Here is a 25880-nt window from a genome sequence, read left to right as displayed (position 1 = left end):
TCAGGGAAGACCCAGGACCTGGTGGAGAGATTAGATCTCCACACTGGCCTGGGAACGCCTCGGGATCCCCCAGTTATAGCTGGTTAATGTGGCCCGGGAAAGGGAAGTTTGGGGTCCCCTGCTAAAGCTGCTGCCCCCGCGACCCGACCCCGGATAAGCGGTTGAAGATGAGATGAGATGAGATGAGATATGAGGTCTTTTTTTTCCAGAGCATCTTTGCAAAACCCAGAGATATTGAACTTATATAAAATGGCAGCGAAAAAGCAGCCAATTTTCATGTAAGAAACTGGAAGCAGAGAATGTGGAATTTTTACTTAACTGATGAATCATTAGATTGAACAGTTGGAAATCTTTAAATCATCAGCAATATTTAAGTCTACATCCAGAAAAGCCTGACGGACACTTAGAAAAAGGATCTTTGGACATTGTTTTGTAATCAAAGGTGTTTTTTATTCAACAAAGGGCTGTACAGTGGAAGTGCTTTAAGTTTCTTTCAGGTGAGGAATTGCTGGGAGGCTTTGAGGACAGAGGGATTTGTTCCGTATTTTCGAAGCACATCCTTGGCGTCTTGTTGGAGCGACTCAGACATGGATGGTAAAGACTTGCTGACGTGCAGGAGAACCAGGCAGCATTCAACGACATCTGGGTGAGGATACATCTGAAGGGGAAACAGACTAGGTCTGGATATAGCCTGAGGATAACTGAAGTTTAACCACATCACACTGCCAGAAAATGTAGTCCCTCAGGAGTTTATTGCGAGAACATATTAACCCATTCCTAGATCATTAGTATAAAGTCAGCTTTCTCTCCTATTGATTGGAGGAGCAAACAGGTGACATGCATTAGTCATTCTCCTGCTTAAATAACAGGGTATGACAAACTAGTGATAATTACATTTGTTCAGACTATCAAAAACTATGCACACTTTTGACATCCTATAGCTACCATAATACACCACTGTCCTTTCAGTCACAACTTTTCTGGACAAGAATACATCCTAAGTGGTCGAATACATGGGAAGCTTTTACTGTATGTGTAGTGTGGGGACTGGGACTTGTACCTTGATTGTGTCAGGCAGGTCAGTCAGCAGTTTCTGGTGTTCTGACATCTTGGCAGACAAAGAGAGCAGAGTCTCCTGGTCCTCAGGCCTGATGGGAGAGAAACATATGATGAGATGGACAGTCATCAAACTGCAGGAAACTATGATCGACACATACATACTAATAAAAAGTTACCAGGGCTTTCACCAAATCCATTACCTCACCTCAAAATATGGCCAAGAGACAAAAAGGAGCTTCTATCAGGACTGTACGTAGAATGCATTTAAGTACATTTACTGAAATGGGCTTATGTACAATTTTGAGGTACTCTTGCTTTACATGACAATTATATCCTGTGCTGCTCTATACTTCTATTACATCACAATTTTCAGAGAGAAATATTTTACTTTTTCTATAAGATTTTAATGTGATATTTTAAGTACATTTGTTACTTTTACAATGTGGTGTTATCACATTACCTGAAGTATCAAAAGTAAAAAAAAAGTCTGTGCAGAAAAATGGTCCATGTGGGTGTTTTAGTTTCTTATATCATCTCCATTCTGCAAAGTAACTAGCTTTCAGAGAAATGTAATGGACATAAAAAAAATATATATCTACCTGAAGTGAAGTAAAAAGTAAGAAAAAAGTATAAAGCAGCATAAAATGCAAATACTTAAAGTACAAGTACCTTTAAATTGTACTTGAGTAAATACTTAGTTGCTTTCCACTTGTCAGTTTCACAAAATGTCTGAAGGTATATTTGTAGATTCAAACCCCAAAATCACAAATTGGAGTCCATAATCAATCATCAATAACAGAGCACTCACCCTTGCTCAGCATCAGCAGACGCCTGGCTGTCTGATGACTCACTGGTGGGGGCGATCTGTGTGGGCTTGTCCACCTCCGTCTCTCCAGGTTTGAGGTGCCCTCCCTGGGCTCTGCTGTGCTTCAGCACCATGGCTGCCAGCCGCTCCTGGACCTCCCTCACTGACCTCTGAGTGGCCTGACAGGCAGCGTGATGCTCAGACAGAAGTACAGACGCATCAAAGTCCAGTTTATCAAACCTTCTGGTTGATGGGAAGATACATTCTTCTGACCCTGATACACCTCCATTTATGACTTTATCCTTCAACTCTTCTCCAGGACAGGAGTCAGCCGCTGAGGGGGAACATCTGCTCTGGATCTGGATGGAGCTGCTCCACCATTGTTGGTACAGATGGTGATAATGGACATAAGCCTGTAGACTGTTGGCAGCAGCTTTGGCTTCTTCTCCTGTGTGATGAAGTATTTTGGGGTGTTTCGTGGAACAAACACTGACGTCACCTAAAAGAGAATAAGATAAAGATGGTAAAACAGACGACTTTATATAGCATATACTTTATATAGCATATACTATATATACGTGTACATATATAGTTACAAATTAAATTATGTGATCTAAATTACAATGTTACCTTTCATCACAGGGTGTTGCCAAATCAACCAAAACAGAAATTGCCTTAAGCTCAGAGGCTTGTTGATTTTAATTTATTTTATTTAGTTTCATTTATATTTGAACATTTGACACTAGCCAGCATTTGCACTAATTTCAAATATGATTGATTGGACAGACGTACCGTCAGGGAACAGCAGCCTGCAGAGCTCTGCACACACACAAAAGTGTCCGGCATCTCTGAGCCAGGCCATTGCCTGCCACAACTCCTTTATCAGCTGCCCATCATCGTCCAGTAACCAGCTCAACATAGCACGGGTCAGATGGAGGGATGAATACAGCTGAACCTGATGACGAGGGAGACACAAGCACCAACAAAGCCAGAAAAATAATAAACAGCTGGAACAGTCGATTTATCTGAACTTAAGAGTATTGTGTTTGCTCCTTTTTAACAATCTGAAAACATACCGTTTGTTATCGTATAGGCAAGTTTGAGGACTCTTTACCTGTCTGAGAGGAATGTTGGCAGTGTGTGTTGGGCTCTCCACAGACTTCAGCTCCTGCAGAAGAGCTCCGGCACTGCGGTGTCCTGCTGACTTTTGTGAAACACCAAAGTGCTCCTCCCACACGTCTCTCACTTGGTCCAGGATGACGATGTGGCGCTCGCCTGGCGACGCCCATATGTGACTGGAGACGCAGGGCTGAGAGTCTGCCAGCGTCGCAGCCAGCAGCTCAGCTACACAGAGATGTAGTCTGTGGACCTACAGAGGCCGGGGTTCAAACAATTCTTCATTTCAATTAGGATTTCACAAACACCCCACAATGCCAGACTTCGGACTGACGATGGAGAACCCAAAAAGGCTTTAATAATTATGTTGTTGTGTGCCACTTTATGAAGACAAAGAATGAATCGCACATTTTTTGGTTTTGGTTCCCAACCTTTTTGCATGTGTTTACGACTTGCAAGGAATTCCATCAACGCATTATGTTCCCTTCTCAAATTGACAAATAAGAGTAAAAAAATAAAACATTTGTGCTGCAGATGTTTTTTGTGTTCACGGTGTCTTTGCCACTAACCAGCAGGCTCTCCTGTGAGCTGAGGACCTCCTGGGCTCCAATCCAGTCCTGGGCAGCAGCCAGATCTTTAGCACACCGCAATGCCAGCGACTGAGCCAGAGTGACCTCTCCTGAGATTCTCGCTAGACCAGCTGCTGTCCTCAGCGAGGAGACGTCATTCTTCCTGGCGATTACTTTAGCAGCATCGAAACTGGCACCGGCAGCCAGATAACTGGAAGACGAGGTAAAACAAAGGTGAAGTTTAAATCTGTCTTTGTGAAAGAGATTTAAATCACTGTAAAATGTTTAACTGCAACAGAGGGACAAGAGTACGCAATTCCATAAATCCTTGCAGTTCTCACCATTTAGCAGCTGCAGAGAAATGTCCATCCTTCTCCAGCACGCCGGCCCAGCAGGTGTACAGCTCCTTCAGGACAGGCTCGTCTGCCGGCAGCCTGGCTTTCACCAGAGCTATGGCTTCCCTGACATAACACACACAGAGCAAACATCAAATGGAGAAGACACTGACGAAAAAAAAAAAAAACTATAAAGTTGAAACAGGAGTACTTTAATTTACAATCCTTTTTGTAGCGTAGCTAATCGTGCAAAGCAAACAAACTTTGTCACACTGTGTAAGTCCATGACCAAAAGAAAATCACAAACAACTTTTATTTTACTTCATTAAAAAGGAAAAGATGAAAAAAGTGAACCTGTAGAGCTTGTGAGAGCGTAGCAGTTCGACGGCCTCATACAGCTTGTTGATTGACAGCAGATGGGACGCTGCCTTCAGGTACTGCTCCTGCAGACACAGCTGCTTGACGAAGGCCTCCACAGTCCGGCTCCACACCTTGAACCCGGCTGGAGGAGGAAACACACATAAGAGTTGTTGCAGTATTTGGAAGCCTCTGAATGTTGTGTTGCATCAGCTTTAAAATGAATGCAGTGCCACATTATGAATAGTTAAACTTTAATTTAAAAACGAACCATAGTTGTGAAAGCTAGTTAAAATTATGAGAAAATTAAAAGGATGGAGAGGTTTAATCTATGTGTATGTAACGAGACAATCTTATTGGATAAAAGTCTTACAATATATATGAATTTGGACTTTGTAAGTCTGAATTTTCATCTCAAAAAATTTTATTGAGTGAGTGGCTGAGTATGTCTATTATTATCCCTGATGTTTTATACTTTTTCATGGTAGGAATGGGTTTCCATACAGCCATGTCTTGTTTGTTAAACTTAAGCTGAAGTGTAAAATTGAAACCTATAGTCCGACATTTGCAAAAAATCGCAATACATCGGTTAATGGTCAATATTAAATCACCAAGTCTTTACCCATAGGAGCTACAGAGAGCAGGTGGTCATTCAGTTCTCCTTTCTCTGTGGCGAGCTGCAGCGCCCCCTGCAGGTCTCCGCTCCACAGCCGCATGTACACTACGGACTCGTAGTGACCCGCCTCCACATGACCTTCCTCTGAAGAACAAGAGACAAGCGGATTCAAAGAATTCAGACACAACATCTTTTCCGAGAGTTAAAACTTGATGAATATTAGCATTCCTGACGTGAACACCGCTGTAGTGCTGTGATTTACATCGGGAACACATACAGTGTTTAAATCTGGCAGTGATGTGTGCATTATAAGGATGTATATGCTCACGTTAATTAAACCTGTCAAACTTTAAATGGGAAGACTGAAGGTTTCATTAACTCGTCTGTGTTAATCAAAGAGTGGATGTGCAACACAAAGAAGGCCATCACTCCCAGCAGAGAAAACAACGTACCTTCTGCCTCAAACATGCGGTACAGAGCCTCTCTGTCAGCGAAGAGGCCCAGATGGATGTGCTCTCCCTGGCCTGGGACACACCCTGCAGGGGGAGCTGGAAACATACAGTCCAGTAAATCACTTTATTATAATCACTGTGAAAACCAATAAACCAAATGTACATCTCCATTTGCTCAGTCTCACCACTGCTGTGTCTGACAGAGGCCAGAGTGATGCAGTCCTGCAGCAGATCCTCTTTGGGCCGATGGTCCATGGAGGTACTGATGGGCAGCATGGAGCGAGGCTTCTTCTTCTTCAGCAAATTTAAGTCTGGAGACACACAGACAGACAGTTAGATAGTAACGTTTATACGTCTGATTTCAAAAATGCAGTCAGCTGACGAAGTTTTATAAAACTAAAAGTACATACCTGGTTTTTCTTTGCTCTTTACAGGAGCAAAGGATTTTCTTTGCATCTCAAAAGTGGCTGAAACACAATTTCAGTATTAGGTTTAATTTACATTAAAAAAAGGTCACAAATATCATATAGTTGGTTTTTTTTCAAATCTCTAACTACTCTCTTACCTGAAGGAGGTACAGGACTGCTTGTTGAGCTGACTTCATCTTCCTCATCTTCACCGGACAGCTCCTGTGCAGCCGCTGTCTTCTCTCCTCCCGTAACTATCGCTCCGTTCATCTCTGGAAGCGCGACATCTCCGGCCCCTGTCGCCTTCTTGTTCTTCCTCTTCTGCTTGGGATTGGCCTTCATCTTCTCCTTCAGGTCGACCATCTTTTTCCCTGAGAGGAGTAGCATGTGAACATTACAGTCTGCTAGTTACACCGAAAGGCAGAAAGATACATTTTGCTGAAGTGTTAGAGGATGTGGTTTTTGGGTGTTTCAAGACGGGCGTTCACCTTTAGGTGGCTTTGTAAACTCTTGTTTGGAGACTCTCCACTCCTGCAGGGTGAAGTCCTTCCCTCCTGTCCAGATGACGTCCGGATCAACAGGCGACCAGTCCACGCAAAGCAGATAACCAACGTGACCCCGGTAGTTAGAGACAGCTGCCTCCTGCAGCACGTCCCACACCTGAACACAACAAAAACAGAGGAAAGATTACAAAGGAAACAAGGAATCAAAGTATATAAAATGAAAATGATTGATGATTTAGCTAAGAGAAAGAAACCAAATCCACCTATTAGATAAAAAAAACAAATCCAAAAGGAGCATTTCATGATGCTGTTGAGCAGACTGGTGCATCTGACTGGAACACTTATCATGGCTTTATACCCATGCAACTGGTCTGGTACTGACCTGGGCTGTGCCATCATATGAGGCGGTGACCAGTCGGGCTTCGTGGTGTGGACTCCAGGCCATGTCTGTGATTTTTGATGTGTGACCACACAGCCTGCGATACGGCTCTGTCACCACCACAGGGCTCTCTGGAGGATTCTCTGTGCAGAGGGAAAACACTAAAGTCAGTACCCAATGAAATGAAAGCTCCCACTAATATTGTAGGACAGACTGAATAATTCAATGTATTTGAGTCGTCTTCCCACCTATGATGGAGCTGAGATCGTGAACGTAGATGACGGCATTGCTGGAGCCCGATGCCAGGAGGCAGTGCAGCTCTGGCGGGGAGCTGTGGTCGTGATGCCACCGTAAAGTGTTAATGATCTTGTGGTGTTGCTGAATGCTGCACAGCAACTTCAGACTGGGAGCCTCATATACATCAATACACCTGCAGCAGAGAGCAGAAATGTGGTCAAATGTGGGGGAAAAAAGGGAACACAAGAACTTTATTTCAGAATTTAAAGTAACTGATTTTTTAGGCTCACAAATAGGTTTTTGCTCTAACCCCTGATTAATACATTTAAGCATAGGCAAAAACAGCTCGACAAACTTGACATCTTTGATAGAACTTGATTGGTTTCGATCAACTGATGAGTTTTCTCCTCCCTAATGCAAACTGTCAACGCAGTAAAAAAAAAAAAAATCTTGAAATCATAACGCTAAATAATGCCTTCAGAAATCTTTCTTGGCTGCATTCTGTTCTACTTAATGAACTTAATAAGCATCTACAAACAAACCCAAACAAGAAAAGTTCTATGATCTAACTTATGATAATGGTATTGTATCTACTGAATCACAGTGATTCCACACAGTTGTGTCTTTTAGTTTTTACTGTGATTCTGTTTGGTTTAAGGATGTTTAAAGGTCTCACATCATGCTTAACCCTGTTTAAATAATCGCCTAACTTATGTTTTCAGCACACTTGTCAACTGAGGATGTAGGCGATTTTACCATAGGTGGCCGGCGTCATGAGGAGTTGATTTAGGCAAAATAACATAAGCGATTATTAACCGTGTGACTATATGGAACCATTAAGTGTTGAGGAGTCATTCAGACATCCGATCATAAACTCACAATGTGACCTAGTTGACACAGAATTAAATCCATTGATCTGCAGCCTTAAACTATGAACAGTCAGTAGACAGTTGGTCAGTGACACGACTCCACAGGCCGATCGTCAATTATGAGAGGGGCCAGGCCCGGCTAATCACTCACCCATCCTCGTTGCCGATGGCAACCACTTTCCCATCTGGCTTCCAGCTGAGGTCGGTGTGTGAAGACAGCTTGTGCTGTTGGGAAGCAGAGCTCACCTTCATAACCTATTCAAATCACCTCAGTTTCCTACATTGAGCAGCCAGGAGCACCAGCAATGATATCTGCATGATTAAAGCTTTGACACAGAGTATCTGCTAACTCCTCATGTGAATTTCAGTTTTTCCTCCACCTGGAAGTGTTTGTCCGGTTTACTGGAGGTGCACATGGTTCACTAAAGGGTCACTGAAGTCTGTGCGTGGATGTAAGAGGACACGGAGTAGAGATCGGCTCCGATATTGACTAATTAGCTGGATCGGATATCAGATGAATGAGGCCGATCCAGCATTCCGACCCAGTCATTTCTTTTTAATTAATATCGTACACAGCAATACAGTTAAAGCAATCTAGTCACTTCAATCCTATGTTTGCAACACCGGTTAGGGTTTTATATTACATTTTAAAGTATGACACTGATTAATTTCTGTGAATACATGTGATTGTTCTGCCCATAGTAGTGTCAGTAGTATAAATCAGCTCAGTGCTGGGTGTTAGAAGACGTACGACAACCATCTTGTCTATCTTCTAAATTTGATGAAATTTAGATTTTATGACATTAAAGCAGTCAAAGAAAAAATATTTTATCCATTAAAATAGATCAAGACATGCCCCTTGTGTGCATAAACCATCCAGTTGTTGATTTCTAATGCTGTGCAGAACCACCAGTGTAAATGTCGAAAGAAGTTAACAGCTGTAGGATTTTGAACAAACGATCATTCAGCAACTGGCCATCGGTAGACGCAGGGAAAGCTTACTGACTCTGCCGTGTGCTGCAGTGAGCAGAACCTGGCACTAACACGTACAGAATTCAGGTTAAATGGCCCAGAGAAATATCATCGTCATCATCATCGTCACATAAACATCCCTCCCACCTTGATGTCGTTTGTGTCTATGATCAGCTTGTCGATATCCGACGCCTCTCCGCTCAGCTTAGTCGGATCGTGCTGCAGGATAATGCCTTCCCCGGCGCAGCTGTACAGGCTGTAGGACTGCTTTCCTACTGCTGCACCTGAACGTAACACACAAAAATAATCAGAACTATAGATGTTGGTGATGGGATGACTGTCTACTGACTAATGACCAAACAATGTTTTCTAAAAACCTGTTGGTTCAGCAGCTGATAAGTGTTTTGAGTCTTAAAATATCCAGGGAAGGAGGAAGCAGCTGGACCTGATTTCCTCTGCACACCTATTGTAAATCATCCTCATGATTTAAACTCCACCAGAAGCATTAAGTGTGAGTTGAGCAGGTGTCAAAGCTGTGGCTAAACAAAGAAGTGGCTCCTTTTGTTGGTTGTAGGAGCCATCAGGAGATTGTTGACACAGCCACAATCACAATGTTTATGGCTTCAAAGCCGAGCGACTGTATGCTATCAAAATGTCATCTGCTGACAGCTGGACAAATTAACTTCCTATATCTTGATTTCCCCACAAGGGGCTGTAGTGGGGGTAAGCAATAAGTGTTTTCTCAGCTCATTCGATTATAGAGGTGATTACAAAAAGGGCGTGCAGAGTTGTTTGGTCTTTTTCGCTGACTTGCTGGTTTTTGGCATCCCACCGCTCGTGTTTTTGCTGGATCAGAGCGTTCATGGAGAAAACTGCAGCAGTTGCTCATACTTCATTAGAAACTTACCAAATGACATTGGTGGGACGGGGGGTCCCCAGGCCAGTGTGTACACTGTTTTTCTGTGATAGGAGCTCGATATCTGAGGAGGCCTTGAAGGAGAAGCAGAACAAATGCCCAGTCAGAAATACACAATAAATAGCTGCATGAAAAATGGGTCTCAGGGCCCCGTCAAGGGATGATGAGAGGAATCCACAAGGAACACAGCAAGTTCTTGTGTGGTTTAAGGTCTCCCAATGACACCAGTCATCCTTTTGTCATGCTTAAAATCATGACCATATTCATTTAAAAAAAAAAAAAAAAGCAACAGCAACTTTGGTTTTATACGGTTTATTTTCAGTTTTTCCTACCGAAATGTAATGTGTAATGTAATGTAATGTAATTACTGTTGGCTTGATTTCTTCTCCATAAAACATTTTACATCCACGTTGGCATACTGGCAGTCTTCTTCACTGCTTTTGTTGGTACACTGCAATGTATCTTTGCACATTATCGCCACCATTAGTGAAATAACATGAAACAGGCTGGAGATTAATGTGAGCCAGCCAAAAATAGTTTGGGTACAGGCTTTTTTTTTTCTTAAAAGTGAGAACAGAACATGTACAGAGCAAACTCTATACAATGTGGCGTGGGTGCTGTGTGTGGGCTGCTGTGATGAAGTGTTGAAAACTTTGCTTAGGGAGATTCAAACCATAAAAAAGTTAAATTAATTAATCTTACCTGTTTGAGAAGACGTCGTAGATACCAACTTTACCATCATCTGTTCCAAAAGACAAGGATCCTTCTTTTTTTGGGTGCCACGCCAGCTGCAGTGAATGAAAAAAGTTATTCAATGCACTTAATCTTATCTTCGTGTAATGTCAGAGTTTCTGACATGAGTAACGGATGTCGATAATGGAGGACGCTTCATGCAAAACAAACAATAGAAGTCTAACCTAAAAATAATAATCATCTCCACAAACGTCCTCACAGATGCTCTGCCCAGCTCAGAGCGACAGAGTAAAACAGATGTGTCGGCTTGATATGAGCGCTTCATTAGATGCCCATAAGCTGTTATCATCAACCTCAGATATGATGGGCTTTTGAAGATTCAAGTGAGAACTAAAGGAAGTTCAAACTGATGAATTGCATTCTGAATCATAGCACGTTTACATGTCTCTTGAGTTTTATAGCTTTGAGCAGCTGATAGGGGTCTGTGTGGTCTTATCAGCGGCTCAGTGGAGGATTTCATTGAAAAGCAGACATTCAGACAGTAAGCAAATGCTTTCACTCACACAGAGATTCAAACTAAATCAAGTTAAACCAAAACATCTTACCGCTGTGACCTTGGACTTGATGCCCTGCCAGAAGGACCTGGTGTCATACTGGTTCTGGGTGGTCAGTGTGTTCCACACTCGGATCATGTTGTCACCGACGCCCAGCGCCAGACACCCCGCACCCACAGGGGAGAAGGTCAGGGCGTAGACGAAACCGCCCAGGGTGGGCAGAGTCCAGCAGCAGTCCAGAGAGGCCAGGTCCCAGCATTTCATCTGGAAAATAAAAAGTCAGGTCTTTCCAAGAAAAAAGTCAACTTTCTGAAAGGATTCCTTGCAACAAGATGAACCAGCTTTCAATCAAATGCCCTGTTGGAAACAACTCAACCAAAATTCAGACTTATCAGGCTTTTCTTTATAATATAAAAACACTCTGCGTTTCCGAGACTTTCTGTCTTGAAAAAAAAAAGGCCAAACATGATCTGTAACACTCAGGTTTGGTCCTAAAATCTCTAAATTGGGCACAGTCTATTAAACAAGCTGCTGGTAATTATAAATAATGCAAACATTTATTTGTGTTATATCAGCTTAAAAGGAGGGTGACTCACCTCTCTGTCCATGGAGGTGCTGATGAGCAGCTCCCTGTCGTCCTGCAGGTGGACTGAACTCATGTTGAAGATTATCCTGCTGTGGTTCTGACCCTCTGAAGATGTCCCGAACAGAGTCCACTTCTGCTTCCCTGTCCTGGTCAAGTCCCACATCACCAACTCACCACTGTGGACATGCACACATACACAAAATAAGTATGCGACTAACCAATTGATGTTTTGCCTCTCGCGTGGTCCCTTTTGACTAAACTTTCAGGGTACTGACTAACTACTAAGCTGTGCTGTCATGTTTCATCGAGTTTCCTCTCTGGTTTTCTGACTGAGACGATGTGTGTGTGTACCCGAAGCAACTGGACACAAGTTGTGTTGGTCGTCCCTTCGGCCAGTGGACGTGGAGCCAGAGTCTCTCTTTGACCCCGGGGTCGACTGCAGAGCCTCTTTTCTTCAGATACGGCAGCTTCAGAGTCATCACACCTGCAGGGAACCGGGGTTGAGAGGATACAGGGAGGATTACACAGGACCCTTGACCTCCATCTCTCTCAAAAAGTACATTAGCAGTGTGATTTTAGTTGCTGCTTTTTTCTATTGTCTTATAATCTATAATTTTTTTGGGAGACACTTTTTAACCCTTTTTTAAAACTGAAGGAATAAACCTACTTTGAGCTTTTTGTCTTATTTTACTGTTGAATTCCAAATTTGAGCCTAAAAATGTTACTTTTTTGTTTTATATTATTATAAATTAACAATTTAAAACTTCATCAATGTGTTTTGGGGCTTCTTAACAACTTGTATATGCAGTGCGACTGGTTAAGGCTCCACTTCCACTTCCACTTTAACACGAATAGACGTCAGGAAGAAATATTGAATGAGCATAAAAGTTTGGATATTTGCCGCTGAAGACACTGACGCTGGTCAAACCTTGGCTGAGTTTCGTACCTTTTCCCTTCACTGAGCTCCAGATCCTCAGTGTCTGGTCTTTGCTCCCAGATGCAAGATAGCAGCCCTTCTCATCTCCTGCAGGCACTGCACTGGTTGCTATAGGATAAATAAAAAATACACAAACACTTTTTACATTACAAGTCTCTATAACAAACCACCAAACCAGTGTGGGACTGGTGTTTCTGTTTTTTTTTATAACAATTGCACACTGCTACCTTCACTGTCCTCAGGTCTGCTATAGAGAAAATCTTCGCTGGCCAGTGGCGACCACGCCAGCGAGTGAATCTCATCGTCGTGTCCACGCAGACGGTGCATCACCTCGCCTTTCTTACTCACATCAATCAGCACGATCATCCCATCTTTGTACCTTAGACATAATCGTGACAATCACAATCACATTCTTCTTTGGTATTACAGCCAAAGATTGAATTTGACTAAACTTTAGAAGTGTTTTCGACATCACCATCTGTGACCACTGAAACAGGGACGTCAGATTTAAAACGCACCATAAAGCCCTTTTCAAATCAAATATTAAGAAGTCTTAATGTAATAGATTGTAGGATTTTTTTTAACCTATTACTATTTATTCAGGGCTCCAGAGAAGAGTTTAGATGTATTTCTACGGTTGGATATGGAGAATGAGCAGAACACCGCCATCTAGTGTCTCTAGATTGTAGTTGTAGAAACAACAAAAAATAATTCCAGCAGTCAGGTTGCCAAGTTCGTTGTAGAGTGTGCCAAGCGAGGAGACAGGACGACGGAGTCTGTTTGAGCCTGTTGAACCCATCCCCTCCGGCAAATCGCATTACAAAAACAGGTAGTACAGAGGAGTTTGACTGACAGTTACCGACAGTTACATGAAAGTTAGCTTCCCGATCACTAGCTACCGATTTGGCCGTGCGTTTTAATGCCGTTGAACTTTGTCTCAGTCTATTGAGTGAATGCTTGGACTATATTGACTCATTTTTGTCTGTCTGCGGTCACTCAGCTGCTGGGACAAATAACGGTGTCACCCAGTGTCAGCCTACAGTAGCTGAGCTGAACAACAGACAACCCTGGCAACCCACAATGCCAGCTGCTATTGGTTGGTACAATGTAAACAGAACGTGACAGAAAGTCATTGTCAAACCTGTCAAATTTTAAATATTAATTCAGACTAAATGTTTTTTATGGAATAGCAATACTTTCATTCTGTAACCCTCAGAACGCCCTGTGGTTGTATTATTATTATTATTATTATTATTATTTAAATATGAGGTTTAATAAAGATTCTACATATTCAACCTTTAAGTATAAGGAGTTCACAAGTCCACAATCACAGATGGCTTATGTCAAAATTAACAATGTCTAAAATTGTATTTATCCCTTACATTCATAAAACCTGAGACTTTTGGAAACTTAAGGATGACTAAGCTGAAAGCAGTCTTATTTTTGGTTTACATTTGACTGTCTGAAGGTGTTGTTACAACCGAGTGAGCTGAGCTCTCTGTGGTCTTCTTACCCCACAGCCACAGAGCTCCAGATGTGAGGGGAGCAGGTGAGGCAGAAGATGGTCCTGGGCTCTGGGAAGAATCTGGTGATGTCTCCTGTGTTGTACCAGTGACACACCACGACACCCTTCTCATCCCCCGACACCACCAGGTTTTTGTCCACGGGAGACCAGTGCACTGCTGCAACGGAGCTCTGTACGTGAGAAAAGACATCCGTAGTAGTGGCATTCTGTCAGGCTCCAGTGGAAAGTTTAAGTTTGTTATGATGGTCGAACTGCTGTTTGCAGGGTGTTTCTACCTTCAAAGGAAAAATTATATTTTTTTATTCTTTTTCAATTTTGGCATTTAAAGGGTAATATTTACAAACATCTTAATATCTTCTGAAACACCTGATTCAGAACACAGTGGGAAAACATAGTGTTATCAGTACTGACCGAACATAAACCGAAAAGGGCAATAATAAAGACTAAGTGTTAAAGCCCTCTAATGCCTAACTGAGTGGATTTACAGTTAATCTGATGTTTAATGTTTTATTTATTTTAGGCTGATTTATGAATAGAAGATCAGAAACATCTTTTCTCAAAGGTGGAAGCCTAAAAATCCTGTCTGCGACTTTTATTTTTCAGATCAAACCACATTAATTATCCGCTGAAGGCTTATTCTTTAGAAATTATGGAAAGTATACAAGCAATGCCCTCCCTAACCGTCAACTATAAAAGTGCGCTCGAGTGACTCACTGAGTTGCTGCTGGGAAGCCAACTATTGAAATCTGTGCTGTTAGTCCCCCTGTAGAGTAGAAACAGTCATCCTCATCCTGTTGAGCTCAGATGACTAGCTTTCTCTCTCCGTAAGGGGTCAACGGCCCACTCTCGCCAGCAGCACAAAAATGTGAAGCCAAAATTTGTGACGACGTAGCTGACAGGCTCATCTATCGACTACATCACTTTTAGAAATCTGTAGTGAAAGACTGCTGCAGCTTCAGAGCTGAGAAAGCTGCCTCCTCGTACCTCTGCTTCTGTTGCAGAGCTGACTACGGCCTGCAGGAGGCGCCAGTGTGGCTGGAAAATGCACTGTTTCTATTGACAATGAGACCAGAACAGGAAGGTCGACTCTCACCTGATGAGCCGCATGCTCCCTCACAAGAACCTTTTTGTCTGAGTCCCAGAAGCGAACACTCCCATCATTGGAGGAGCTGACACAGAGGTGACTCTGCTCTGCATGCTGACAGAAGGAAAAGCCTGACACCAAGTCTTTATGGCCGACAAGTTCACCTGAAAAACACAGAGAGCGTTGAACATCAATGTCTTACTGTGAAGCAAAGGTAGAAAAGGGCCACAGAATACCAAAACAAAGGAACAAGTCTGATGATGGTTTAAGATCTACTTAGTAATTGTTGGATTTATTTTATGTTTGCTTTATTTTGATTATGTTAGCTCATTGTCACTCTGATCATTTCCCAACTTTGTATTGAAACTGCTGCACAATAATTTCCCTCTGGATAAATAAAGCTTCTTGAATCTTGAATTAAGACATTTTAGGGGCTGCAAGCAGAGCTGCAACAATTACTTACCTACCTATCTATCTATCTATCTATCTATATATTAAGACAGACATTTCATAGACTAAATGTTTAATAGAGACGGTAATCATCAGTCCTAGCTGCAACTAATGAGTACTTTCATTATTGATCAGCCTTTTATTTTGTCCAATGATTTTACACATTAAGTACTGCTCATCTGTGTCGACATGTACTTTGTTTTATGTGGTTTTGGAAAAGCCTTTCAAAGTCTTAGGGTTAGGTTAAACGTCCAACTATGAAAGTGCAAAAATAATGGCGTACCCCTTCAATTCCGGTCCTGGAGGGTCACTGTCCTGCATGTTTTAGGTTTCTCTCTGCTCTAACACACCTGAGTCTAATGATTTATCCGTTATTAAGCAGCTGATGCTTGTTACAGTTTGATTATTGGCAGACTCAGGTGTGTTAGGGTAGAGAGAAACCTAAGACATGCAAGACAGTGGCCCTCTAGGACCGGAATTGCCCATCCCCGCTCCTGGAGGGCCACTGTCCTGCTCCTGGAGGGCCACTGTCCTGCTCCTGGAGGGCCACTGTCCTGCTCCTGGAGGGCCACTGTCCTGCTCCTGGAGGGCCACTGTCCTGCTCCTGGAGGGCCACTGTCCTGCTCCTGGAGGGCCACTGACCTGCTCCTGGAGGGCCACTGACCTGCTCCTGGAGGGCCACTGTCCTGCTCCTGGAGGGCCACTGTCCTGCATGTTTTAGGTTTCTCTCTGCTCCAACACACCTGAATCTAATGATGTGCTCGTTATCAAGCAGCTGAAGTGTATCACAGGTTTGAAAAGCGTTAGACTCAAGTGTGTTAGAGCAGGGGGAAACCTAAAACATGCAGCACAATGGCCCTCCAGGAGCAGGGCAGTGGCCCTCCAAGAGCAGGTTTGGGCAGCCCTGTGCTAGAGGATAAGTACCAGCGTGACCCACCACGGTGTGGGTGTGATGCCCAGCCCCTGTGACAGCGGACTCACCTACAACCCTGCAGGAAGATGCAGACACGTCAATCAAATAGATGGTGTTTTTGGCTCCGACGCCCAGCAAGCCGCTGTTGTTGACGTCACTGCAGCGGGAGCAGTACCAGTTGGGAGAGGCGGGGAGCGACCTCTCGTGCATGGCGCCTCTGACGGTTTAAAGTTCACAGACTCTCTAAGAAAATACAATAAGGCAAAGTAAACTTCTCACATGTCCGCGGCACTGTCGTAGCGACTACATTGACGGCCGTACGGCCAGCGTGGTGTCGTAAATCCCGGCTGTGCTGAGTACGGGATCCCCGTTGGATCAAATGATGATGTCGAGTTCGCTTTCTCAAACACGAGCGTTTAAAGCTTTAACACATTACTCTTATGACGACTTAGAAGTGATAATCTGTAACCAAACATTATAGCTCTTATACGAAATGAAGACGGGAAAAATATGTTAACGATATTACTTTACGACGGTTAAGGTGTTGTGAATAAGATGCCTGTGATTTATTGATAGGGTCTCAAAATACGAATAATACGAGAAACATTGATTTATTTATGTGTAGAGATCATATGATGTATAAAAACATACCTATTAGAAATGTAAAAACCTATTTTGACAGCTAGAAGGGGCTCATGCCCTGCCTTAAAGTATGTTTTTATGTGCTATGTACTTTATTTAATTTCCATTTATTCATGTATGTACCTTAATTTATTGTCAATAGCGCCTTTCCGCTTTGAACAGGTTATAATGTTTCTGAGAAATGCAAATTAAAAATCCCTACGAGAAGTTATTTACTGTTTTTATTGTTTTAAATAAAGTTTTTTTTGGGGAAAAAAGAAAAAACTTTACTGCCGTCAAGCGGAGCCCAAGTGTCGTAAAAATCCAACATGGCGACTGCAATGACAGGACGCGGTAAGAGAGAAATGTAGCCTGATTATCCAGAACAATAGCCTTGTTATGACATTTATTTTGTCTGCTAACGATGTTTTAACCGATACATACTTGTATTTTTTTAGGTATGGCTTTTATTAGGAATGTATCTGGACTGTTGTACTCAAGGTAAGTGCGTATATGTCTATCACTGTCTGTGTGGAAGGACAAATGTCTGTGGACAGGTTTAAGTAACTTTAGCTAGTGTGTGTGTGTGTGTGCGTGTGTGCGTGTGTGCGTGCGTGCGTGCGTGTGTGTGTGTGTGTGTGTGTGTGTGTGCGCGCGCGTGCGCGCGCGCGCGTGTGCTAACAGCACGTCTTTTTATGTTCTGAGCAAGACTGAACGACTGTGTGATTGGACTTTTTTTTTTAATTACAACTATGAAGAAAAGTCCAAATATTAAAAAATGCATTAATCAGTCACATTTCCAGGTGGTTTAACGTTAATAGCAGAAATGCTATGGGTCTTTTAGAGCACTGTATTATATATAATTAATATTTTTACCTTAAGGATCCGGAAAAGTGACTAAGCTATACAGCAAATACCATTTTTTTTATTTAGTAGTATGTTTTTTTTCCTATCAGCTTTTGAAAATATATATTACAGAGCAACCGTATGTATTATACATGTTTTGAGTTTATATTTGCTGTTGCGTAATGCATTTTGTTTTTTGTCTTGCTGTATGAATGTTTTTGAGGTATGTTGTACTTCTATTGTAATTTGTATAAGAGGCAGGTTTGTTTGTTAACCAACGAATGTAAGTTATGAAATTGTAGAGACCCCAGGAAGAGTAGCAACTGTCATAGACTGACGCTAATGGGGATCTTAATAACTAAACAACTGGCCTTGTCTTTTGTGTGGCATGGCATTGTGAGTACATCAATATAACCTGCCTATATCCGGCTTTGGCTCATTGGTGGAGTGGGTAGTCCTCCATTCGAGAGATTGGTGGTTCGATCCCCAGCCGGTCTGCAAGTCGAAGTGTCCTTGGGCAAGAGAGCGAACCCTGAATTGCTCCCCATGCTGCTCATGGGTGTGTGAACGTGGTGTGAATGATTAGATTAGATGGTTTGTAAATGTCCACTGCCATCAGTGTGAATGTCTGTGTGAATGGGTGAATGTGACAAACACTGTGAAAGCACCTTGAGTAGTCAGAAGTCTAGAAAGGCGCTATACACAAGTACAAGTCCATTTACCATTTACCATATTACAAACAAACTTTATTCTGAGATGGGCCGAAAACTGTTAGAGGTCAGAATAAAACTAATATTTGACAACGAGCCTCATTTTTTGTGTGTATGAGTGTCTGAGCTGGTACGACACATGCAATAAAATGCCTTTTTTTTCTCCCCTCTCCTAAACGTCTCTACAGGTTACAGGTTCTGGGTGGCGGTCCTCAACAGCTGTCATGTCTCCACACCAGCACGTCACTGGAATCAAAATACTGGGAGAAGAGGAACTTGAAGGTGTATCCAACTCAGCTACCAGATGAACCTCGCAGACCAGCAGTAAGTCTTTCTTTCTGCTTATAATGTGAAGTGCACAGAGAAAGGAGGTCCCGCACAGGTGTGACCTGCAGAAAACCGAGTGGATAGCATTACTTCAGACTTTCTTAGAAATGCTAACCACAACTTTATGGATTATGTATGTATTGTGTGTACTGTATTTGTTTATGTAAGCCAGGGCTATTCGATTAATTTGGAAGCGTGTGGAGCATTGTGGTTGCGTCTACAGGAAGCACGCAGAGCAAGTCTCCTAGCCTCTGGTATTTGAAGCGAGACAGTTGCGCTGAGATGCGAGAGAGGACCGCAGTCAACATCGGCCACTCCGGACATTAATTACTTTTTCACATTGGCTCCTACTCAAAGGGCCAGTAAATATTCTCTCACGGGTCTGGTCCAATAGATTAGCCCTGGTGTAAGCTGAGCAATCGTTGACATTGCCCTTAAACTGTGCTCTTTGGCTCCTGTCTCTACAAATATCTGAATGCTCTGGTGTTCTTTGTTTTGTTCTTTCTTCAGAAGATCTACCACAGCAGGAGGCAGATCAAGTACAGCAAAGACAAGATGTGGTACCTGGCCAAAATGGTGAGACCCACACAGGGGTGGAATTTCCTGTACCGATAACATATCTCAATAAATCATGTATGGCCAGTTTAGTGAGTTTTTTTGCGCCAATCACATCAGTCAAATACTTGAAGGTGATGCTTGTATCATACAGGCATTGACAGGGTCGCCTGTTGATGACAGCTGAGAAAAAGTTTCAAAATTTGGGGTAAAATAGCAGTGTTGATGATATCTACTCTTGCTAGGTAGCAGATTATTTTTAAAGTTGGTCAACAGATCTAAAAGGAAATTAAAATTCACCAAATGTGTCTGAGTTAGTCTTTCCGCTGTTCCATTAATCACCGACTCTGTTGTGATCGAAATAAATCCTTTAAATTGTAATCCGTAAGATTTGAGATACCTTGTTTCTAGCGCCCTCTTTGGCAGTTAAATGTAATTGTCACGTTCACGGTCGCAATGTGTGTTTACCATTGCCATTAGTAACTGCTTTTTACATCTAGCGAAATAATGTTATTCTTTCCAGGAAGACCATTAAATTAGCCACAAAAAACCAACAACAATGTTTTTAAAAATTGACCCAAAAAATCCCAACCTGCGACGCTCTCAGTGGTAGCAGATATATTCATCCCAGCACTCAACCCTTCAAATCTTATGATTTCTAATCTTGTCTGTTGTTTCTGGCATTGACTCAATCATGGTGCTGCAGCTAAATAATAGGGGGTTCCTCGGACAATGCAACAACCTGTCCTAGCAGCTGTGGATAAAACTTTAATTTTGTTGTTTCATCTCACTGTTTGTTGTCCTCCTCAGATCAAAGGGATGAGCATCGATCAAGCCATTGCACAGCTGGAGTTCAACGACAAGAAAGGGGCGAAGATCATGAAAGAGGTTAGAAGCTGCATGTTCACTATTGACCAAGATGTGTGTGTTTATTCAAATTAGACACGTTTATCACAAATAAATGTTAAACAAATTGCTCTATGGTTACAATGTTTCCATTTTCACTGTTCATGTTTTATTATTTGACTTGTTGTGAATTCATGCATTATTCTGACATTATCTCCCATCACACACTTATGTATTAGAAGTGTATTTATGGATGTCACAAATCACTGTTTGTTTCTTTTATTAAGGTTCTTGAGGAAGCTCAGGAGATGGCGGTCAGAGTTCACAATGTAGAGTACAAATCCAACCTGTATGTAGGTAAGCATCCGCAGCACTGTTGGATTTTACTGCCTGAACACCTGCATATTATTAATACAGCATAACCAGCGGTAGCTGGATGGCTTAAAAACAAGTTGAAGATGCTCTCTAAATGTTGGATTTGTGTCTTATTTTAAAAGACTTAGACCTGCAAATGAAAGCTTAAACTTTGAAAAACATTGGTTATCGCATGCTCTCGCCCATTGTGCCAAATACAAGAAAATAAATTTCAGAATGGGGAAAATGACCTTAGTAGGAGGGGAAGCAGGTCGATTTCTTTTGAATTTAGATGGTGTGCAGAATGAGTAATTTATGTGGGGTTGCAGACGTTATTACAGATGAGCCTAAACTCGGCACAATCTTTGTTATTTTAACCAGTTTTTACTCAAAGGCACCTTTCCAAATTAAATGAGTTCTTCTGTACCTTTTCTCTCTCTCTGTTTATCTCATCCCCTCCCTCTTTAATCACATCCCCGGCCGTCTCCCCTCCTGCAGCTGAGTCCCACTCGGGCAAAGGGAGGTACCTGAAGCGAATCCGTTACCACGGCCGGGGGATGTTTGGCATCATGGACAAAGTTTACTGTCACTACTTTGTCAAGTTGGTGGAGGGCTCGCCGCCCAAGAGGGAGGAGAAGACGGGCTTTGACCAGGCCAAAGAGTACGTCCAGAGCCTAAAGAACCGAACCATCATCCACAGTCTGTAGACCCTCTGATACGACAATATTTCACTGTACCTTTTACTGTGTTTGTGTGTGCGTTTTGACATCTGTAAATAAACAAATGATTAATGAGACCTTTATACTGATGCTCATTTTTGTTATTTTTATTGTCCCATATATAATATTTTAAATATCATTGACTGCAGCCTGTGATGCAGTTCTCAGTCATGAGGACTTCAGACAGGGATCATAAAGACCTTCAATGTTTAAGAAAGGGCACTGATTGCATTTCTACAATAGGTCATCAAATTTGATCTGACAGATCATGGCAACAAATTGACATGTTGACATACTAACATATCACTAGCATTATAACAGTACATGGCGTAGTGCATTCTGTTTAACAAATATAATGAGAGGACGTCTCAACTCTATGGCAGAGGCCTGTATACATATAAAGACTGGGGAAATAAAATAACTATTGATTGTTATTATTGCCCCGAGAAACTAAACAAAAAATACAAAAAAATCAATTTCACATTTTTTTTTCTTAGTGAGGACATTAAAGGAAACATGTTCATTTTTACCAAAAAAAAAGTAATTAGAATTAACAACGATTTAATGAATTTCTTAATATATAAATTGGGAGGAAAAGGTTGGAAAGTGTCTGGAATGGGAACAAAAAGTTGGAGCAGGGAGGAAAGTCTGCCGCTGGTAGATGTGTGCGGTGCAATACAGAGAATGGGAAATAAGGGAAATTTAGCACCGCATCAGCAAGTGCAGACCATCAATGCCCGCTCTGTTCTTTTTGTTTGCACCACTGCCAATGTGCATTTCAAGATAACAGTTTACAAGAAAGCAGCAGGTGCAAATGGTAAGCTAAACCTACCCAATTCAGAAGGACTACATATTGCCTCAGAAAGTGACCGATGTTGTATTGTGCAGACATTCTGAAACATTTCTCAGAAGGTTTGTTCTCGCCTCGGCCTTTATACCCCGACAGACTACTCCTAACCAATTGAAGACAACTCTGGAGCACTGAATATTGGCTAATGCAAACCACTGTAAGACCTGACATCACCTGACATACTTACCCGGCAGGGGAGATACCATGATCAAGAAGGTGGTTCACCCAGGGCGAGGCTAAGCCATTGCACTCCTGTTGTGCTGACCCCTGCGGATTTCCCAAATGTGGGAATCTCAACTGCATAAGTTATGGTAGTGGGGGACTGCGTTTGCACTCTCCCCTGTTTTTTTTTTTGTTTTGTTTTTTTGGGCACCAGTAGCGCAGTCCATAGGTGACTCGGCTGGGAACTGGAGGGTCACCATTTCGAGTCCTTGTGTGGACCATGAATGGAGCGTGGACTGGTGGCTGGAGAGGTGCCAGTTCATCTCCTGTGCTATGCTGATGTGCTGTTGAGCGAGGCACCGAACCCCAAACTGCTCGAGGCGCTGGTCACTGGCAGCCCCCTCGCTCTGACATCTCTCCATTAATTGCATGTATATAGGTCCTGTTTGTGCGTGTGTGTGTATTTCGAGCCTGTGTGTGTGTAACATGAAAAATAATAATAGAGTGAAAAAAATCGAATTTCCCCGTTGTGGGTTTAATAAAGTAATTCTTCTTCTTCATCAAAGTTGTAGTTTGCCTCTGGTTTCCTATTATCACTGCGGCACACAGCAAGTCCAAAACACCAAACGGACGCAGGCAAGGAAAGACATCCCACTCAGTGTTTTTTCTGCACCACAGCCATGCAAAAATAGAGCCTTAAGTATGTGTCTGCCATGCCGTCACAGCTTCACTGTTCTTCATCTCTTCACTAGACGGCGGCTCTGTGAAGAACTGGCCTGCAGACATCTTCAGAGCTGCCTCAGCGTCTTTATAAAACACAGGGAACGCTAAGCTGGTAGTGACTGGCTTGGCTAAGAGGCTTTAGTCTGGCGAAAAGAGGAAGAGTTTTTGTTTTCAAAGTGAGATGTCACAACAGCAAGCTTCTCGAAAAACTTTTTTTTTCCATGAATATAAAATAAGATACTTGTTTAACACATCACATAACCTTTCAATTTTTAATGTCAGAGGACAGACCTGTAAATTGCTTATTCATATAATTTCTAACTTTTCGTTGTTTTGTTTTCTTATCGAAATCTCCTGCAGAATGTAATTATGTTTGCTTAACGCTGTGTCTTTCATGTCCTTATCTATTTATTATTTGCATTCTCTTGAAAAATCTCATTATTACAGTCTGTTATTCTGCTAATAAATTGAATTTAGAGGAAAATAATAAATAATACCCTTAGAGAAACAAACTGAGGAGGAGATACGAAAAAACGCATCCTTTGGAATTTGTATTTTCTAAAGGTCGCTGTGTCTCAGTGTTGTGTTGTTGGGGCCCAGAGCTTTGGTCTCTGCTGTCCCTAATTGGCCTTTGGTTTCCTGTTCCTGATGTAAGTGATCCAGTTTGTGTATCTGCCTGTCACTATGTCCCTCCAAAGCCCTTGTCAGCTCTGAGCAGCTTTGAGTGCATTTTCAAATAAAATGCCACGCTGGCCCCAATTTCAGCAAACATGTGCCCTCAATCTCAGGTTGGAGGCCGGCTGGGTCCCACAGCACAAAGCAGCATCGACTTCTGAAAAGAGCAAAAGGTTTCATCTTCTTCCTGGTTTCCTTTTCCTCTATCTCGCCCAGACTTTATTTACTCCCAATCTCCTCCTCCCTCCGTCTCTGAGCTCAAACACAAACATACAGAAAACGTTTGGCGGGATATTAATTATTTACAATGTATCTATCTGATGATGATGTTAGCAAAGATTTATTTTAACATTAACAGGTTACATTTTTCAAAATGTCATCATTTTTGTCTTGTCATTGTTACAATTCATCCTTTAAATTAGGTTGTTAAAGAAATTGTGAAATTTCTTCCCTGCTAAGGAATAAGAAGCATCCATTAAAATCCATGTTTTATTGGTTAATGTTCGATAATCGAGTCTAATTCGATGATTGAATGGATCCAAGAAATCTTAGTAAACTTAGTTATGATGCATTCAAGAGCATTACAAAAAGTCTTCCTACCACAGAAAAAAAATAAAATACTGCTTTACCTTTGTTTTTCACAAACCACCTGCCTTCTCTCCAAATGTAGTCATGCAATGCACACACACACACTCACACACACGCGCATACACTCACACACCCACGCTCACAAACACTCACACACACACACACACACACACACACCTTGTGTAATGTCTATACCAATTTGTGGGCACTGTACAGATGACTGCCTTCGCCCAGCAGCTACAGACACACAAATATGCACTGAGATTGAAGTCAAAAAAAGGTTTTGCAAAGCTTTGGCCAATAAACCCAATAGGCTTGTGGTCAATCTTGGCTCTCTGTCAGATAAGAGCATGTTTCGGTGAATCGTGCTGATGAAGCAGCGATACTGCTGATTAATGCACGTGTGAATATCATGCTGTGTGTGTCTGAGTGCATTAAAGAGAGGGCAAACAACCCCTTGAGTGAATGTGAAGTGTATTCGCTCATCTCTGGTCCCATACTTACTGGTGACTTTTCATCAAACCACCTCGGTGGTCTCGCTACATATTTTCAAACTAATGGACAGTAACAGAAAATATGACTGTGCACACCTTATGACAAGGGGTCCATAGTTGTAAATCATTTGAAGAACTTCAAAATTCACATTTTTCACTATTTTTTTTTTTGGACAAAATACCAACTCAAGGTCCACTTATTATGTTTGCTTTTGTATGCTTTGTTGTATGTCACAACCCTCTTTCTCCCATTGGGCTCCTGCCTGTCTCACCACTACCAGTTGTCCAACAAAAACTAACAAAAATATAATCATAAAAAAAACAACTACTACTGTATATTCCCGACACACACAAGCATACTGCAAGCCTCCATGCAAAGCTAACACACGTTTCCTTTCCAGAATTCAAATGTGTTTTGTCAAGAGTCGCTGGTGTGGAGAAACATGTATTTTCTTCATTGTGAATCTCATAAGGATTCACATAATTAATTGATCAAAAATGAGAAACTAAGCACCTATCCTCTCTGTTGCCTCCCTCCATCCCTCAACAGGGACGCCGTGGTGGAGTTCAGTTGTTACATGAAGTGAATTATTTATCGTCACATCCCAAGCTTGAGCTCATCAGGCCACAAGACAAAAAAACGTGCCACAAGTGTTGGGAATTAACTGGAAGGAAAGATTCAAATAGCCTGTACACAAGCGTATGCACTTCACAACCCGTGCCGCCACACACACACATATGTACACACACCCGGATGAAAGAATGGGATGTCATGGTGCTTCCTTTCATTTGTTTTTAATGTCGGTTGTCGGTCAACGTGCCGGGGCGTCCCAGCGGGGGCTCAGATTGAGAAACAAATAGAAATCAGAAGCTGGTTTGTGGGGAGCGCCTCAGGGTGTTCTTCATTTCCTTTTAACTTTTCCATTTTTTCCCCCACCTCACTTTCCCCGTCTCTCTGTAGTGGTGTGCAGAGAACAGCCGCAACATAGTGTTAGCTCCCAAATGAAATTTTCAGCATAAACACCAAAGAGCAGGCTGCCTGCTGGCCGCCGCTGGATGCTTTGCCCTTGAGAAAC

The 25880-nt window shown here is 42.2% G+C and overlaps 2 protein-coding genes across 2 annotated transcripts; one reads left to right on the top strand and one right to left on the bottom strand.

The window, feature by feature from the left end:
* Positions 1-493: 493 nt before the first annotated feature.
* Positions 494-16598, bottom strand: gemin5 (gem (nuclear organelle) associated protein 5; the record flags this gene model as incomplete). The annotated part of the gene is made up of 28 exons (XM_083927553.1): positions 16403-16598; positions 14981-15135; positions 13876-14057; positions 12590-12741; positions 12372-12470; positions 11777-11909; positions 11436-11601; positions 10891-11103; positions 10295-10380; positions 9584-9666; positions 8824-8960; positions 7856-7929; positions 6847-7028; positions 6602-6741; positions 6205-6376; positions 5875-6087; positions 5720-5776; positions 5495-5620; positions 5310-5405; positions 4864-5001; positions 4239-4386; positions 3891-4010; positions 3550-3760; positions 2979-3233; positions 2657-2819; positions 1868-2363; positions 1061-1148; positions 494-658 (listed from the first exon to the last, which is right to left on the bottom strand). The coding sequence occupies exons 1-28, from the start codon at positions 16542-16544 to the stop codon at positions 494-496; spliced, it is 4392 nt and encodes a 1463-aa protein (XP_083783679.1). The 5' UTR covers positions 16545-16598.
* Positions 16599-17284: 686 nt separating this feature from the next.
* mrpl22 (mitochondrial ribosomal protein L22) lies at positions 17285-21347 on the top strand (the record flags this gene model as incomplete). The annotated part of the gene is made up of 7 exons (XM_083926610.1): positions 17285-17309; positions 17414-17456; positions 18700-18835; positions 19349-19414; positions 20204-20281; positions 20527-20596; positions 21092-21347. The coding sequence occupies 7 exons, from the start codon at positions 17285-17287 to the stop codon at positions 21298-21300; spliced, it is 627 nt and encodes a 208-aa protein (XP_083782736.1). The 3' UTR covers positions 21301-21347.
* Positions 21348-25880: the final 4533 nt, after the last annotated feature.

The sequence above is a fragment of the Echiichthys vipera genome (assembly GCF_963691815.1).
Source record: "Echiichthys vipera genome assembly, chromosome: 14".
NCBI classification, from domain to species: Eukaryota; Metazoa; Chordata; class Actinopteri; order Perciformes; family Trachinidae; genus Echiichthys; species Echiichthys vipera.
The sequence above is the reverse complement of the archived record's forward strand: the minus strand, read 5'-3'. Positions and strand labels throughout refer to the sequence as shown.